Source organism: Pleurodeles waltl, chromosome 3_1 (genome assembly GCF_031143425.1).
Source record: "Pleurodeles waltl isolate 20211129_DDA chromosome 3_1, aPleWal1.hap1.20221129, whole genome shotgun sequence".
NCBI classification, from domain to species: Eukaryota; Metazoa; Chordata; class Amphibia; order Caudata; family Salamandridae; genus Pleurodeles; species Pleurodeles waltl.
The window spans coordinates 848,042,098-848,059,700 of record NC_090440.1 but is presented as its reverse complement, the minus strand read 5'-3'; the positions used below and the strand labels follow the sequence as shown (position 1 = coordinate 848,059,700).

The 17,603-nt window shown below is 42.8% G+C and overlaps 1 protein-coding gene across 1 annotated transcript in view; it reads left to right on the top strand.

Annotated features, from left to right (window-relative positions):
* Positions 1-17,603, top strand: part of CSMD2 (CUB and Sushi multiple domains 2) — a 1,417,205-nt gene that overhangs the window by 1,285,207 nt on the left and 114,395 nt on the right. The window contains exon 54 of the mRNA XM_069223779.1: positions 15,223-15,396. Coding sequence (XP_069079880.1) covers positions 15,223-15,396 — 174 coding nt within the window. The remainder of the gene's footprint in view (positions 1-15,222; positions 15,397-17,603) is intronic.

Sequence of the window (17,603 nt, the reverse complement as noted above, 5' to 3'; positions counted from 1 at the left end):
TCACCTTCTGCCATTCGATTCACAAAAAGGCAACTGAAGCTCGCCACTGTTACTTTATTGTATTTTATTTTCTAAACTTAGAAAGCATTCCACTTCAAAGCTCGCAAAATAAAAGAAAAAACAAATGGAGTAGTTGCAATGTGTCATACAGCTCAACCTGGAACAACCCTAATTCATATTTCCTGCTACACCAGCAGAGTAAATGGAACACATCCCCTGGCACCAGCACGTGTATATCTTGCCACCAAAGCTGTACAGTCAGCTAAGTATTTCCAAATGAACTGCCCATCCATATCCAGTTGTTTATTTATACTTTTTAGGTCTCGGTTGGGACAGTGCATGTGCTGTACCTTGGGAGGCATTGTGTTTACTTCCAAGGGGCTTAGAGCACGCCCATTGCATACCATTAATTAGTTTCATTGTCAGTCTTTTTTGCTGACTCATGTTTGGTCTGCGCATGTTGGCTTCACTTTCTGTTTGTGTGTTTCCCCCCGCCCCTGGAGCTTGGACCAAGTACTGCTTTTTTTTGGAGTGTCCTTCTGCTGCTTCCACTTTCTGTCTCAGCCTATTCTTTCTTCTGCATGCAGCACTTTGTAAGAGTGGATGCAGGGGTGGTGTAGGAGGCTGGCCTGGCTTGTAGTGGTTACCAGAGGTACTTACACCTTGTGCCAGGTCCAGTTATCCCTTATTAGTGTAGAAGAGGTGTTTCTAGCAGCTTAGGCTGATAGAAGGTAGCTATGGCAAAGCGGCTTAGGCTGAACTAGGAGACATGTAAAGCTCCTACTAAACCACTGGTGTCATATGCACAATATCATCAGAAAACACAAAACACAGATATACTAAAAATAAAGGTACTTTATTTTTATGACAATATGCCAAAAGTATCTCAGTGAGTACCCTCAGTATGAGGATGAGAAATATATACCCAAGATATATGTACACAAACCCAAATTATACAGATAATAGCAAAAGGAAGTAATGCAAGCAATGTAAAGTTACAGTAGATTGCAATAGGAGCACATAGGAATAGGGGCAACACAAACCGAAACACGAATGGACCCCAAACCTATGTGAGCTTGTGGAGGGTCGCTGGGACTGTAAGAAAACAGTGAGGGTTAGAAAAATAGCCCACCCCAAGACCCTGAAAGGTAGGTGTAAAGTGCACCTACAACCCCCAGAGAGCACAGAAGTCGTGATAGGGGGATTCTGCAGGAAGAACAAACACCAGCAATGCAACAACAGTGGATTTCCGGACCTGAGTACCTGTAAGACAAGGGGACCAAGTCCAAGAGTCGCGACAGTGTCGAGAGTGGGCAGGAGCCCAAGAAATGCCAGCTGAGGGTGCAAGGAAGCTGCCACCTGTTGGAAGAAGCTTGGTGTTCTGCAAGAACGAAGAGGACTAGGAACTTCCCCTTTGGAGGATGGATGTACCACTTCGTGAAGAAGCTTGCAGAGGTGTTCCCACGCAGAATGACCGTAAACAAGCCTTGCTAGCTGCAAGGGTCGCAGTTAGGGTTTTTGGATGCTGCTGTGGCCCAGGAGGGACCAGGATGTCGCCACTTGGATGAGGAGACAGAGGGGGCGCCCAGCAAGTCAGGGTGCCCTCACAGAAGCAGGCAGTACCCGCAGAAGTACCTGAACAGTCACTTAAAAGAAAAGTGAACCGGAGTCCACCCGAAGTCACAAAAGGGAGTCCCATGAAGCCAGAGGACAACTCAGGAGGTTGTGCACTGCAGGTTAAAGTGTTGGGGATCCAGGCTTGGCTGTGCATGAGGGAAATCCTGGAAGAGTGCACAGGAGCCGGAGCAGCTGCAAATCACGCGGTACCCAGCAATGCAGTCTAGCGTGGGGAGGCAAGGACTTACCTCCACCAAACTTGGACTGAAGAGTCACTGGACTGTGGGAGTCACTTGGACAGAGTTGCTGAGTTCCAGGGACCACGCTCGTCATGCTGAGAGGGGACCCAGAGGACCGGTGATGCAGTCTTTTGTTGTCTGCGGTTGCAGGGGGAAGATTCCGTCGACCCACTGGAGATTTCTTCAGAGCTCCTGGTGCAGAAAGGAGGCAGGCTACCCCCAGAGCATGCACCACCTGGAAACAGTCGAGAAAGCCGGCAGGATGAAGCGATACGAGGTTGCTAGTAGTCGTCTTGCTACTTTGTTGCGGTTTTGCAGGCGTCCTGAGCAGTCACCGGTCGATCCTTTGGCAGAAGGTGAAGAGGGAGATGCAGAGGAACTCTGGTGAGCTCTTGTATTCGTTATCTGGTGAGATCCCCAAAGCAGAGACCCTAAATAGCCAGAAAAGGAGGTTTGGCTACCTAGGAAGGAGGATTGGCTACCAAGAGAGATAAGAGACTATCAGAAGGAGCCTCTGACGTCACCTGCTGGCACTGGCCACTCAGAGCAGTCCAGTGTGCCACAAACACCTCTGTTTCCAAGATGGCAGAGGTCTGGGACACACTGGAGGAGCTCTGGGCACCTCCCCTGGGAGATGCAGGTCAGGGGAGTGGTCACTCCCCTTTCCTTCTGTCCAGTTTCGCGCCAGAGCAGGGCTTGCGGATCCCTTAACCGGTGTAGACTGGCTTATGCAGAGATGGGCACCATCTGTGCCCATCAAAGCATTTCCAGAGGCTGGGGGAGGCTACTCCTCTCCAGCCTTCACACCTATTTCCAAAGGGAGAGGGTGTTACACCCTCTCTCAGAGGAAGTCCTTTGTTCTGCCTTCCTGGGCCAGGGCTGCCTGGACCCCAGGAGGGCAGAAACCTGTCTGAGGGGTTGGCAGCAGCAGCAGCTGCAGTGGAGACCCCGGAAAGGCAGTTTGGCAGTACCCGGGTTCTGTGCTAGAGACCCGGGGGATCATGGAATTGTCCCCCCAATGCCAGAATTGGGGTGACAATTCCATGATCTTAGACATGTTACATGGCCATGTTCGGAGTTACCATTGTGACGCTGTACATAGGTAGTGACCTATGTACAGTGCACACGTGTAATGGTGTCCCCGCACTCACAAAGTCCGGGGAATTTGCCCTGAACGATGTGGGGGCACCTTGGCTAGTGCCAGGGTGCCCACACACTAAGTAACTTTGCACCTAACCTTCACCAGGTGAAGGTTAGACATATAGGTGACTTATAAGTTACTTAAGTGCAGTGGTAAATGGCTGTGAAATAACGTGGACGTTATTTCACGCAGGCTGCAGTGGCAGGCCTGTGTAAGAATTGTCAGAGCTCCCTATGGGTGGCAAAAGAAATGCTGCAGCCCATAGGGATCTCCTGGAACCCCAATACCCTGGGTGCCTCAGTACCATGTACTAGGGAAATTTATGGGTGTACCAGTATGCCAATGTGAATTGGTCAATTTAGTCACTAGCCTGTTAGTGACAAATTTGGAAAGCAGAGAGAGCATAACCACTGAGGTTCTGGTCAGCAGAGCCTCAGTGAGACAGTTAGGCATCACACAGGGAACACATACAGGGCACATACTTATGAGCACTGGAGCCCTGCCTGGCAGGGTCCCAGTGACACATAGACTAAAACAACATATATACAGTGAAATATGGGGGTAACATGCCAGGCAAGATGGTACTTTCCTACAGGTGGCCTTTCTGTAATGATAATCAAACTACTTTTTATCATATTATTGTTTACTTAGCCAGCCTGCCGAGTCTAGACCGGGGTGGAGTCATTCTCTGCCTCAGCAGCAGGGAGGAGGAGTGGTAGGTGCACTGTAAGTGCACACATGGCTGGCTTCAGCGCTGGTACTGCCGGTGCAGCAATCTTTACTGACGCCCCCACCCCATGAGCACCTCCTCGGATTCCTTCACTACAGCCCGGCAAAAGTGGCCCTCATTTCTCCAAAGCCCCCCCTTGCGCATACATTTAATTTGTTATTTGTTTTAAAATGCTGGTGAAGGCTGGCATTACTAATCCACGCAGCTCCACATAAAATAGAGTTATGTTCTTTGCAGCAGGCATTTTAACCCTCTGCGCTACTTTATGGCGAGTCAGAACTGGCACTGGACAAAACACCGATCTCTCTCTCTAGCAAGAACATTATCACAATAGTTATCTTTACATTTTGATTGCCTCCTGAAGGCTGGACACACATGGAACTTTTCTGCAGGTGCTTTTAAATCGCAGGTTTTGTAAGTTATTGCTAAACACAGCACCCCCTGCGGTCAGCGCCCCCCCATCCAGGTCAGCACCAGGTGTGGTCGCACAGTTCGCACCGCCCTAAAGCTAGCCCTGAGTGCACATGTCGGTTTGGCCGGCCGTCTTCAGTTGGCCACACCGACATGCGCACTTAGAACTCTCCACCTGAGCTGTGTTGCACAGCAGGGTGGAGAGCCAGTACAGGCTCCCAGTCCCTAACTGAGTGTCATTTCAGCCCACTCAGACCAATCCCAGAGCTTCTCTCATGCTGGCTGACAGCATGAGAAAAGCACCTGGATTGGGAGGGCAGGGAAGCAGAAAAGCACCAAAGTGGCAGGAGCAGAAGAACACGAAGGGGGCATCCTGCAGGGGCAGGTAAGCCCTTTTATTTTTTTTAAATAGTTCCCCCCATTTCCCTACCACTTCGCTGTGCCCAATGCCCCACCAAGTGATATTAGCAGCAACTACCACTGAGTGGATGTGTTTTTTGGTTGTCTTGCTACTGGTTTTACTATACACTGCTGCTTTCACCCACTTGTTTTCCATTTTGTGTTTGTTCCTTTTTACATTTGTGTACCTTTTACTTTTCATTCTCTCCCCTTCTACTCTTTGGTACAGCATAACACTTCACGATACCGCTATTAACTAGACACATAATTTCGATTTAATATCTTTATGCATTTTTTAAATAAAGCCTTAAAAGTACAAATAACTATTCCCAAAATGCATAAAAAGAAATAACGTGTCATGTCGGTGTTGCAACTGACATAGGCGGTCATTCTGACCGCGGCGGGCGGCAGTCGCCGCCCGCCATGCGGTTACCGCCATATGGCCGCTCCGCGGTCAAAAGACCGCGGCGGCCATTCTGGCTTTCCCGCTGGGCCGGCGGGCGACCGCCAAAAGAGCGCCCGCCGGCCCAGTGGGAAAGGCCCTGCAACAAGGAAGCCGGCTCCGAATGGAGCCGGCGGAGTTGCAGGGGTGCGACGGGTGCAGTTGCACCCGTCGCGATTTTCACTGTCTGCAATGCAGACAGTGAAAATCTTCATGGGGCCCTGTTAGGGGGCCCCTGCACTGCCCATGCCAGTGGCATGGGCAGTGCAGGGGCCCCCAGGGGCCCAACGACACCCGTTCCCGCCATCCTGTTCCTGGCGGTAAGAACCGCCAGAAACAGGGTGGCGGGAAGGGGGTCGCCATGGAGGATTCCCTGGGCAAGGGGAAAACCGGCGGGAAACCGCCGGTTCCCCTTTTCTGACCGCGGCTTTACCGCCGCGGTCAGAATAGCCCTGGAAGCACCGCCAGCCTGTTGGCGGTGCTTCCGTGGTCCCCGGCCCTGGCGGTCATGGACCGCCAGGGTCGGAATGACCCCCATAGTACGCTAACATTGAGTGCAAAATCTGTCACAGTGCAGTACAGTGTTTGAAGCCTCAGGGTCAATAGATGGCGAAATATAAAATTTAATGTATAAAATACAAAATATGAACTAAAATAACAAATTACTGCCAGTAAAAACAAAATATCACACAATTCCTAAACTATTCCAAGACTCATCAGCTGTAGTGAAAACAAATAACAGGGTGAACTTACATTGGCAAGATATACCGACAGCTAACTCACTGTAGACTGCTCATGCGATTTAGCATGTTTAGACGGGAACTCTAGGGTCACAAAGTGCCTCTGCGGCTTGGTGCGATAAAATGAGTCTGGTTGGAACCTATCAACAGCTAATGAGTTTGCTGTGCTATGATGACCCCTGGTTAGCCACTATACTGTTTAAAACAAAAACCTCGAATTATTGTCCGTTATGCTGATATAAAATAAAGTGGCAAACCTTCTAAAACACAACTTTCAAAAACAGTCAATGTGCTACTGTGATCTTTCGGTCCCACTTAGTCATGCTGTTCCCTTCATAAAAATAGAACATCATGGTTAAACTGCCAGGCCGCTACCTTACAGTGGGGCACTAATTGCAGCGTGTAGGTAGATTAAAGTTTTGGTCCATCAGCGAGTCACATAAAATGCCAAGGGAGAGCTCAGTGCATATAATTAAGATGAAAGAGGCAACAGTAAAACACATGTTTGGATCCTCCAAGGAACATAGATATAAATAAGCATAATTGTAGTTCTCAATATTACTAGCTATAAAATGGTTTTAAATAGAATTTCCTGATTTCAGTATAGAAGCTGCATAAAAGGATACCATGCATTGTTGATTGAGTGGATCTTTCATCATATTGGCATTTGATAGCTACCTCAGACCATTGTTTCATTTATAAAAAGACTACTAGAGTGTTAACTGTACCCAATCATAACTGTGTCAAGATAAAACAATGTTGGGTATTAGATGTAAGTGTGAGATACCTCTAGAAGCCCTCCTTTTGTGCCAGAGAGGTATCTAACAAATGAGTGTTTAGAACTATCTTTGGCACATCTAGCCTCAGCCTTCTTTTTAAGTAGTAAAAGTTTTAGTTTCCTTTTGCTCCAAACAGAATGCCACAACTGCAGCAGCTCCTCCGAATATTGCATGCCCAATCCGCTGTGTACTAAATGGGCTGATGTACATATGGTGTGGCAAGCAGTTGCTGAAAAAATTTATTCTCTTACATTTGTAAGGTGGAAGATTCTGTGAAACCCCATAACCCCCTTCCAAAAGAAGGTGCAGATGCACATTTGTCTCTGTACATTGAGACCATCTCCCGAATTGGTTTACAACCTAACTTGATGGCAAACATACAAATGCCCTCACAGGCTCTTGTCATCCTTAGCCTGTTATTTTCTATACGCTTGGTCCAGGAACCATTAGAACTAATGAGAATACCCAGGTAGGAGAATAAAGTTAATGTTTCAATTGGGGTGCCATTGATTTACAAGCACTCTTTCCACAGATCATCATGTAGGTTTTCTTCAGGTTCATTTTAAGATCCCGGTCCTCCATTAAGTCCGTAACGCAGTCCACTACTCTTTGCAAGCCATTTGTCGTCCATGACAAAAGGACAGCATGAGGGAGCATGAAAACCCGGCAGTCACGTCTTGGAGTAAGCTATCCACTCTGCTAATAAATAAAAAACAAGAAGGGTGCCAATACACACTCCAGCCTGACTCCTCTCTAAATGTTGAACAGTGGAGAGCACTCCCCATTGGGGACATGGTGCACCTTGGCTAATAAATTCCTGTACAACTGCAATAGCAATGGTACTATTTGTGCTTGTGCGCCCATTGAGGACATGGTTGCAAGTGATCACTCATTTAGCTTGTAACAAAGTGCATCTTTTGGTGCATGTTCCTTAATGTATAGGCTGGCTGTCTTGGACATAATTAGAATGTTTTATGCAAAAAACGGGGTGTGTTATAAATTGGTTTATGTTTGCATGATTACGGGTTGGAAAGAACAATCTAGCATGAAAATAACATATTGTAAAGTGTTTTCTTCCTTGTTTGGCCATTCCTATTGCACTCCTCCCGGAGCTTAATATGTACATTGGAACAAAGATTACCTTAACATACTGTACAATGACAAATCGTACCATATTATACTATTCTATACTATACTATAGAAGGACAGGCTATACCATACCATATCATACTATACATGACAACCATGTCATATCATAACATACTATACAACAAAAGGCTATATGATTTCAAATCACACCAAACTACACAATGAAAGGAAATTGCATACCATAAAAAACTGTAAAATGAATGGCTATACCATGATGTACAATGAACCGTACTCTATTATACAACGCCGTACTTTAAAATTTGAGATAATATAGTATCATATAGAATGGCAACGCATATCATACCATTCCATACTATACAATGACAGGCCATACCATATCCTGTATACTACCATATAATTCTATACAATACCATTCCTAACCATACCTTACAATGACAGGCCATAAAATACCATACTATATAGTGATAGTCCATCGCACACCATACCAGGTCAGACAATGACAGGCCATAAAATGCCATACAATATAGTGATAGTCCATAGCACACCATACCAGGTCAAACAATGATGGGCCATAATGTACAATGGCAGGCCATACCGTACCATGCTACACTATGACAGGCATACTATACTATAAATGAAAGGTTATACTATACAATATCATACAAGGCCAGCCCATACCATACCACAGCATACACTAATAGGACGTGCCATACCACACCATACCATACCATACCATACAGGACAAGCAATACTCTATCATACCATACTAAGCAATGACAGGCCATACTATACCATACCATAGCATACCATACCATACCATACAATTGTATACTGTACCATAATGTATAATAAAAGGACATATAATACTATACCATAATAACAGGACATACCATATCATAGCCGTACTGTTTTTTACCATAATAAACAAAGACAGGCCATACCGTATCATACCATACCATATAATAACATACCATACAGTAGCATTCCATACCATACACACCATACAAGATTATACCATACTGTACAAGGAGAGATTATACCACACCATACTATACAATGGCAGGCTTTACCATCATACCATATCGTACTATACAATGACAGGACTACTACATTATACTATGCCACTCTATACAGTGAAAGGATGTGCAGTATCATACCATACCATAGTATAAAACGAAAAGAAATAGCATACCACACACTATTATACAATGAAAGACCATAGCATACTTTAATATACAATGACAGAAGATACCTTACCTTACTATACCATACTATGAAATGACAGGCTATGTCATACAATACAATATACAATGACAAATCATATCACATCATACTGTACAATGAATAAACATGACATACTAGACCATACTACACAATCACAGGCTACACAATATCATACATATAACACCCTACCATTCCATACCATGCTATATGGTGACAGACCCTAGCATACATTACTATACAATGACAGGTCAAACCATACTCTCCAATCCAACACTATACTTTACAATGACACACCATTCCATACCATTGCATTTCATACCATACTATACAACAGCAGGCCATACCACACCATATGATCCCATACAAAAGATACAATGACATAGCAAGCCAAACCGTACCATGCCATACCAATGACAGGTCATACGATACCATACCATACAATGGCGGGCCATATTATACCATGCCAGGCCATACAGTGTCGGGCCATACCATAGCATTCAATGACATCCCATATCATACCATACAATATCAAGCCCATACTATACAATACCAGGCTATGCTATAACATACAAATCTATAAAATGTCAGCCCGTACCATACCACAAAAAGACAGGCTTCCCCATACCAAATACATGAACATGCCATATACCATACCATACACTGACAGGCCATACGATACCCAACTTTACATATACAGGTAACACAACACCATACTATAATATGACAGGCCATACCATATTATACAACGACAGGCCACACCAGACATTACAATGACAGGCCATACCATACAATACCATACTATACCATGACAGGTTATGGTATACCATATAATGTCAGAGCATACCATACCATAAAAAGTCAGTCATGCCATTCCTAATAAAACGATAGGCTCAAGACAATACCATACTATACAATGACCTAACATACCATACCATACCTTACATTGACAGGCCATACCATACTATTCTGTACCATACCATACAATACAATACCATACCATATGATGATAGGCCATTCCATACTCTACCATACAATGACAGACTACTATACTATACAATGACAGGCCATACCATACCATACCATACCAAACTGTACAATGACATGCAACCCATATCATACCATACAAACTGTATCATTCTATACATTGAAAACCATGCAATGACTGGACATACCATTCCATGCTATAAATTGACAGGCCGTACCATACCATGCCATACCAAGTTATATGAGGAATGGCTATACCATACCATAGAAAGATACCAAATCATGCCATACATTACAATCCTATTCCATACCATACATACCATACTATACAAAGACAGGCCATATCATATGATACCGTACTATATAATGACAGGGCATACCATACCACACTGCACCATTACAGGCCATATCATACCATATAATGACAGTCTGAACCATACCCCTCATACCATACCATGCCATACCATACTACACAATGACGGAACTATACAACAGACTATACCATACTATAACCTACCATACCATACTGTACAATGACAAGCCATATCATACATAAAGTGCTATACAATGACAGGACATACCATATCATACCAAACCATGCCATGCTATACCATATTATATGTACCATGTCATACCATACTATACAATGACAGGCCATATAATAGTTGTACCAAACCATACTATAAAATGACAGGCCATACCATAAAATACTGTACAATTGCAGGCCATGCCATACCATACTCACAATTACATGTTTACCATACATACATATTATGCCATATAATACCATACAATTCCATAACATACCCTATAATGATGACCATTAATACTGTACTATTACAAAAATATGCCATTTAATACCATACCAGGCCACAAATTGACAGGCCATACCATACTATACCTTCAATGGCCATTCAACCCCATCCCATTCCATCCCATCACATTTCATCCATTGCCATGTCATCCAATTCCTTACCGTACCACAATACGCAATAACAAGCCATACCATACCATACCATACTATACAATGACGGGCCTTACCATATCAGACCAAACCAGACCATCAAAATACAGGCTACACTATATCTTACAATACTATAAGATGTCAGACCATACCAAAAAAATACAGCCCATACCATACCAAATACAATGACAGACCATATATCATACCATAGTATACAATGACAGGCCCTACCATACCGTGCCATACATTGACAGGCCAGACCATACCATGCTATATGGTGACAGGCCATACCATACCATACTATATAATGATAGGCCAGACCTTACTTTACAATGATAGACAGTATCATACCATACCATACAATGACAGACCATACCAAAAAATGGCAGGCCATACTATATCATACTATACAAAGAGAAACATACCGAATCATAGCAAACCATACAATGACAGATCATACCATCCTACGCAATGACAAGCCATACCATTCAATACTATATATTTACAGGCCATACCATACTATACCATACCATAGAATGACAGGCCATACCTGCCAGACTATGCAACAATCGGTCATGCATTGCCATGCATACCATACTATACAATGACAAGTCATATCATACCATACTATACTATACAATGAAATGCCATACTACAGCTTATTATACAATGATAGGCCATACCATATCATAGCATGCATTACTATACAATGACATTCCAAATCATACTATACAATGACAGACAATGCAATATCATCTATACAGTGACAAACCATATCATACCTCACAATGGCAGGCCATGACATACCACGCCATACCATGCCATACCGTACTATTCAAAAACAGGCCATGCCATACCATTCCATACTATAATATACAATGTCATACTATACCATTCTATGAAGTGAGAGGACATACCATACCATACTATACAATTGCAAGCCGTACTGTACTGTACAATGAGATGCCATACCATACCATGATATATATTACCATACTATTCCATACCATACCCTACAATGGTGATACTATTCCATTCCATCCCCATACTATACAATGATATGCCATAGCATACCATACTAGGCCAAACAATGACAGGCCATAGAATACAATGACACACCATACCATATCGTACTGTAAAATAACAGGCCATACCTTACTATACAATTACAGGACATACCATACTAAATAATGACAAGCCACTGAGTAGCATTCCATACTTTACTGACAGGTCATATCATACCACACCATATTATACAGTGAAAACCCATGAAATGTCATACTATACCATACTATACCATGCCATACCGTACCATACAACGTCATGCCATACTATACTATATAATGCGAGGTTATACAATACCATACCATTCTATATAATTGATAGGTCATACCATACTGTACAATGATAGACCACACCGTACCATACCATAAAATGACAGAGCATACCATAAAATGAAAGGCCAAACCATACCATACTGTACAATTACAGGTGTGCCATACCATACCATACTATACCATTCTATACAATGACAGGCCATACCATACCACACAATACCATGACAGGCCATACCTTTCCATACTATATATTGGCGGCCATACCATATTACATTACAAAATGACAGACCATATTGTACAATGAAAGGCATACCATACCATACCTTGCCATACTATACAATGACAGTCCATACCATACCATATCATGCCATGCTATGCAATTACAAACCATACCATACCATACCATACTAGGCAATGACAGGCCATACAATACCAAGCTATACAGAAAGAGTCCATAACATACCATACTATACAATGACAAGCCACTCCATTCATACCATACTATACAATGATAGGTCATAACGTACCATAATATACTATACAATGACAGTCCACATAATACCATACCTTAAAATTACAGTCCATAATATACTATGCCATACCATACCACACTACACCATACAATGATAAGCCATAACATACAATTTCATACCATACTGTATAATGACAGGGGATATAGTAGTCGTACCATACCATACTATAAAATGGCAGGCCTTATCATACCATACTATACAATTGCAGGCCGTACCATAATCTACAATACAATGACAGGCCATATCATACCTCACCATACTATATAATACCATACCTTCCATATCATACCCTACAATGATGACCATACAATACCATACTTAACAATGATACACCATAGCGTGATATACTAGACCAGACAATGACACCCATAGAATACAATAAGACATGATACCATATAATACTATACAATAACGGGCCATACCATACTATACAATGACAGACATTACCATGTACTACCATACTATACCATACCATACCATAACATAACATACCATACCATACCATATATGGGAATAACAGGCCATACCATACCCTAGCATACCATACCATAACATAACATACTATACAGTAACAGGTGAATCTATACTATACGTTACAATGACCCGCCATACTATACTATACAATAGCAAGCCATACCATGCCGTACTAACAATAACAGGTCATACCATCCCATACTAAACAATGACAGGCCATACCATACCATACTGTATTTTACTATATGACAGGCCATACTGTACTATACAATTCCAGGCCACACCATATTGTACCATACTGTACCATGCCATACCATAACATGACATACTGTATACTGTACAATACCCTACTATAAATGACAAGCCGTACCATACAATACCACGCTGTACTGTACCATAACATAACATACCATCCTGTACAATAACAGGCCTTGCCATCCCATACTATAGTATACAATGACAGGCTATAGCATACCATACCATTTCATGCTATACAATGATAGACCATACCATACTATCAAATAACAGACCATACCAAGCAATGCTAAAGAATGACAGGCCATACCATACCCTGTTATACCATACTGTACTTTACTATACAGGGACAGGTCATACCATACCGTATTAAATAATGGCAGGCCATACCGTACGAACCATACCATAATATTTAATGACAGACCATACCATACTGTGTAATGACAATCCTTTCAGTACCATACCATTCTATACTGACATGCTATACCACACCATACTGTATTATACAGTGACAGGCCATTTCCATACCATGCCATACAATGACATGCTGTGTCATACCAAACAATGACATGTCATATAATACCATACCATTCTATACAATGACCAGCCATATCGTACCTTCTCGAACTATACAATGACAGGGCATGCCATACATACTATATAATGATAGGTTATACAACACCATACCATTCTATACAATTGATAAATCATACCATACTGTACAAAGATAGACCACACTATACCATACCATAAAATGACAGAGCATACCATGAAATGAAAGGCCATACCATACCATACTGTACAATGACAGGTATGCCATTCCATACCATACCATACTGTACCATACAGGCCATACCATACCACACAATACCATGACACGCCATGCCATTCCATACTATATATTGATGGCCATACCATATCACATTACAAAATGACAGACCATATGGTACAATGACAGGCATACCACACCATACCTTACCATACTATACAATGACAGTCCATACCATACCATATCATGCCATACTATGCAATGGCAAACCATACCATACCATACTATGCAATGACAGGCCATACAATACCAAGCTATACAAAAAGAGTCCATAACATACCATACTATACAATGACAGGGCATGCCATACAATACCTTACTACACAATGACAGGCAAAACCATACCATACCATGCTATACAATGACATGTCATACCATACCAGCATTGACCGCATCATAGCAAATATTTTGTTCAAAATGGCTGAAAAGCATTGACAAAACCAATTATTCTCACTATTTTACCAGTATGTGTTTCCTATAGCAACAGAGCACATAAGATAACCTCTGCTACCATGAGCCACCACACAGCAGAAAAGCCATGCACACTGTTTACTGTTGCCACTTCAACACCACATCAAGACCACATCTTCAACCTATGAATCAGAACCAAATCTACAAACACATACACAACATTGCCCACCACAAACCCTCACTAAAAATACACTTGATAGACAAGTGCTCTCTAAAACCAGACCACCAACTCTTGTAAAAACAGAACGATTAAAAGGCACTCAGACTCTGAAATCGCTATGGGATCATGCAGGTAGTGTAAGTGTGCTATACAAATGCTGATAATGGACCATAACATAAAACATAGGATGTAAGGGTTGTAAACATGTGCCTCATTCTTTCAATGCAGGATCTTGAGTTTAATCTTGGTACATATTTGTAGCTTGAAATGATTGTTTTTATAACATGAACATGAGCGTGCTTAAAATAGGAATTAATTCAAATGTGATTCAACATAGTGTATTATCGTCAATGAGCCTATGCTATCCTTTTATGTTTTTTCAGCAATCACATGTGGCCATCCCGGAAATCCAGGCAACGGACTGACCCAGGGGTCTCAGTTTAACTTGAATGACGTAGCAAAGTTTGTATGCAATACTGGCTATTTATTGGAAGGAGCATCCAGGTCCCAGTGCCAGGCCAATGGCCAGTGGAGCAGCCCTCTCCCCATCTGCAGAAGTGAGTCCTTCCCCTTCCCTTTTCTATTATCTTTTATGGGGAGGGGAATCAGGGTGGAGGGGCCTACTGAGCATGGTAGGGGTGATTACACATGCATCTGGTATTTATATTTAATGATATGTAGTGATACATCTGAATTTAGGCCCATATTTATACTTTTTGACGCAAACCTGCGTTAGCCATTCCAGGACGCCAGCCGAGCGCCACATTTAAGGAATGGCGCAAGCCGGCACTAAGGCCCGGTTAGCGTCAAAATACAAGATGCTAACCGGGTAGGGGAGGCGTAGGGAAGACTGTAGGTTGTGCGGGAAAGAATGGCGTTAGTCAGGTTAGAACCAAAAAAATTACTCTAACCTCACTAGCGTCATTTTTTGATGCAGAACCCCCATGGACATGACTCCTGTCCTAGTAAAGACAGAAGTCATGTCCCCCAGCCCAGTGGCCAAGCCCAGGGGACATATGTCCCCTGGGCATGGCCATTGGGCACAGTGCCATGTAGGGGGGCCCAAGTTTGGCCCCCCTATGGCACTTTGAAAAAAAATTAGAAATACCTACCTGGACTTACCTGGGATGGGTCCCCCCCATCCTTAGGTGTCCTCCAGGTGTGGGTGGGGGTGTCCCTTGGGCCAGGGAAGGGCACCTGTGGGCTGTTTCCATGGTGTCTGACCATGGAAAAAGGCCCACAGGTCCCCTAATGCCTGCCCTGACCCAGGTGTTAAATATTAGTGCTAAGGAGACTTAGCGCCATTATTTAAGGCCCTCCACCTCCCGGGTGTGATTTTTGCACGGGAGGATAAATAAGGCGCTAGGGCCTTTGAGTCATTTTTTGCCCAGGAACGCCTACCTTTGATCTCATTGACGCAAGGTGGTTTTCCGCAGGCAAAAAATGACTTTAACTCCAATATTTTAGCACTAGAAATGTCTAGCGGCAAAATATAAATATGGAGTTAAGTTTGCGCTGGATTTGCGTTAAAAACGAATGACACAAACTGGCGCAAACAGAGTATAAATATGCCCCTTAGTCTGGTCAAGCTCATGTGAATGAAATGAAACATCTTAGGGAAATCAGAGTAAATTAAACCATTTTCTGAAATGGAGAAATTAACCAAATCCCATCAATTGCTGTATTACCAGCTTCTAGCATATTTACCTGATTAAATACAATGTCAAGCTCTGAACGAGAAACCGAGAAGTACATCTAACATGTCTTTTAAGAAGTGTTCTCGAGTAGTTTAGAAAAAGAAGCTGTAATCCCACCAAAGCAAGGAGTGTAGATGTAGGTGCATTAAACATTTTCACATGAACTTGTCAAGCTACTTTTAATATGACAAGCAACAGTGTGAATCGTTGTTCGAGATAAGGAGGCAGATCTGGAATGAATGATCTGGAATTTTGTGCAATGAAAGACACACATGTGGTCCACTTTTTAAATTACTTCAAATGAAGTGCAAATAAATTAACTCTCGGTTGAAATACCAGATTCAAATGGTACTAATTAAGGAAGTAATCTCCAAGCAGTGTGAAATAGGCATGAAGGACAATATGAATTAGTTTCAAGCCCACTGAATTTTACATTTATTTAAAAAGTCTGAGTCTATGGAGCAGCATTAAAAACTTTCAAAAATGGAGGCTTAGCACTAGGTGGATTCTGATGTAGTGGAGCATGATAGGCAAGTTTGTACTTAATGAAGAAGAACATATCTTACCTCAGTCAAAGTTGTTAAAATTCACTAAATCTCTGGAGGAGAGTCCCTCCTTCCAGGTTGAAGGGGTTTGTTTTGGCAGCGGTACACGCCTTATGAGCTCCTTGAAATTGAGATTCTCAGAATGAGACTTCTTTGGTGTGGGAAAGGAGATAATGCTGGTCAATTGTGTCTTCAGCTGCAATGTAAATGACATTGGGAAAACACAATTACTGTCTCACAGTGCATCATCTCATGGACTAGAGGAGGGAGCAGGGTGATGCAGAAAGCAGGCTCTTAGTGATTCCTTGTTTCTTTCCCTTCACACTCATCCCCCTTCTCCTTTACTTTTGTTCCATACCCTTATTCCTTCTTCCAGCTCTCCAGTCCCTTTGGGGCCATGTCAATGGCTCTGCCTTTCCATTACAAATTGGCCATTTTTCAAGCCCTGTGTGAAAGATTTAGATTGGAAGCCAGTTCATCACATTATTTTGTTTGGAATCCTCACGCCTGCCTCTGAACATG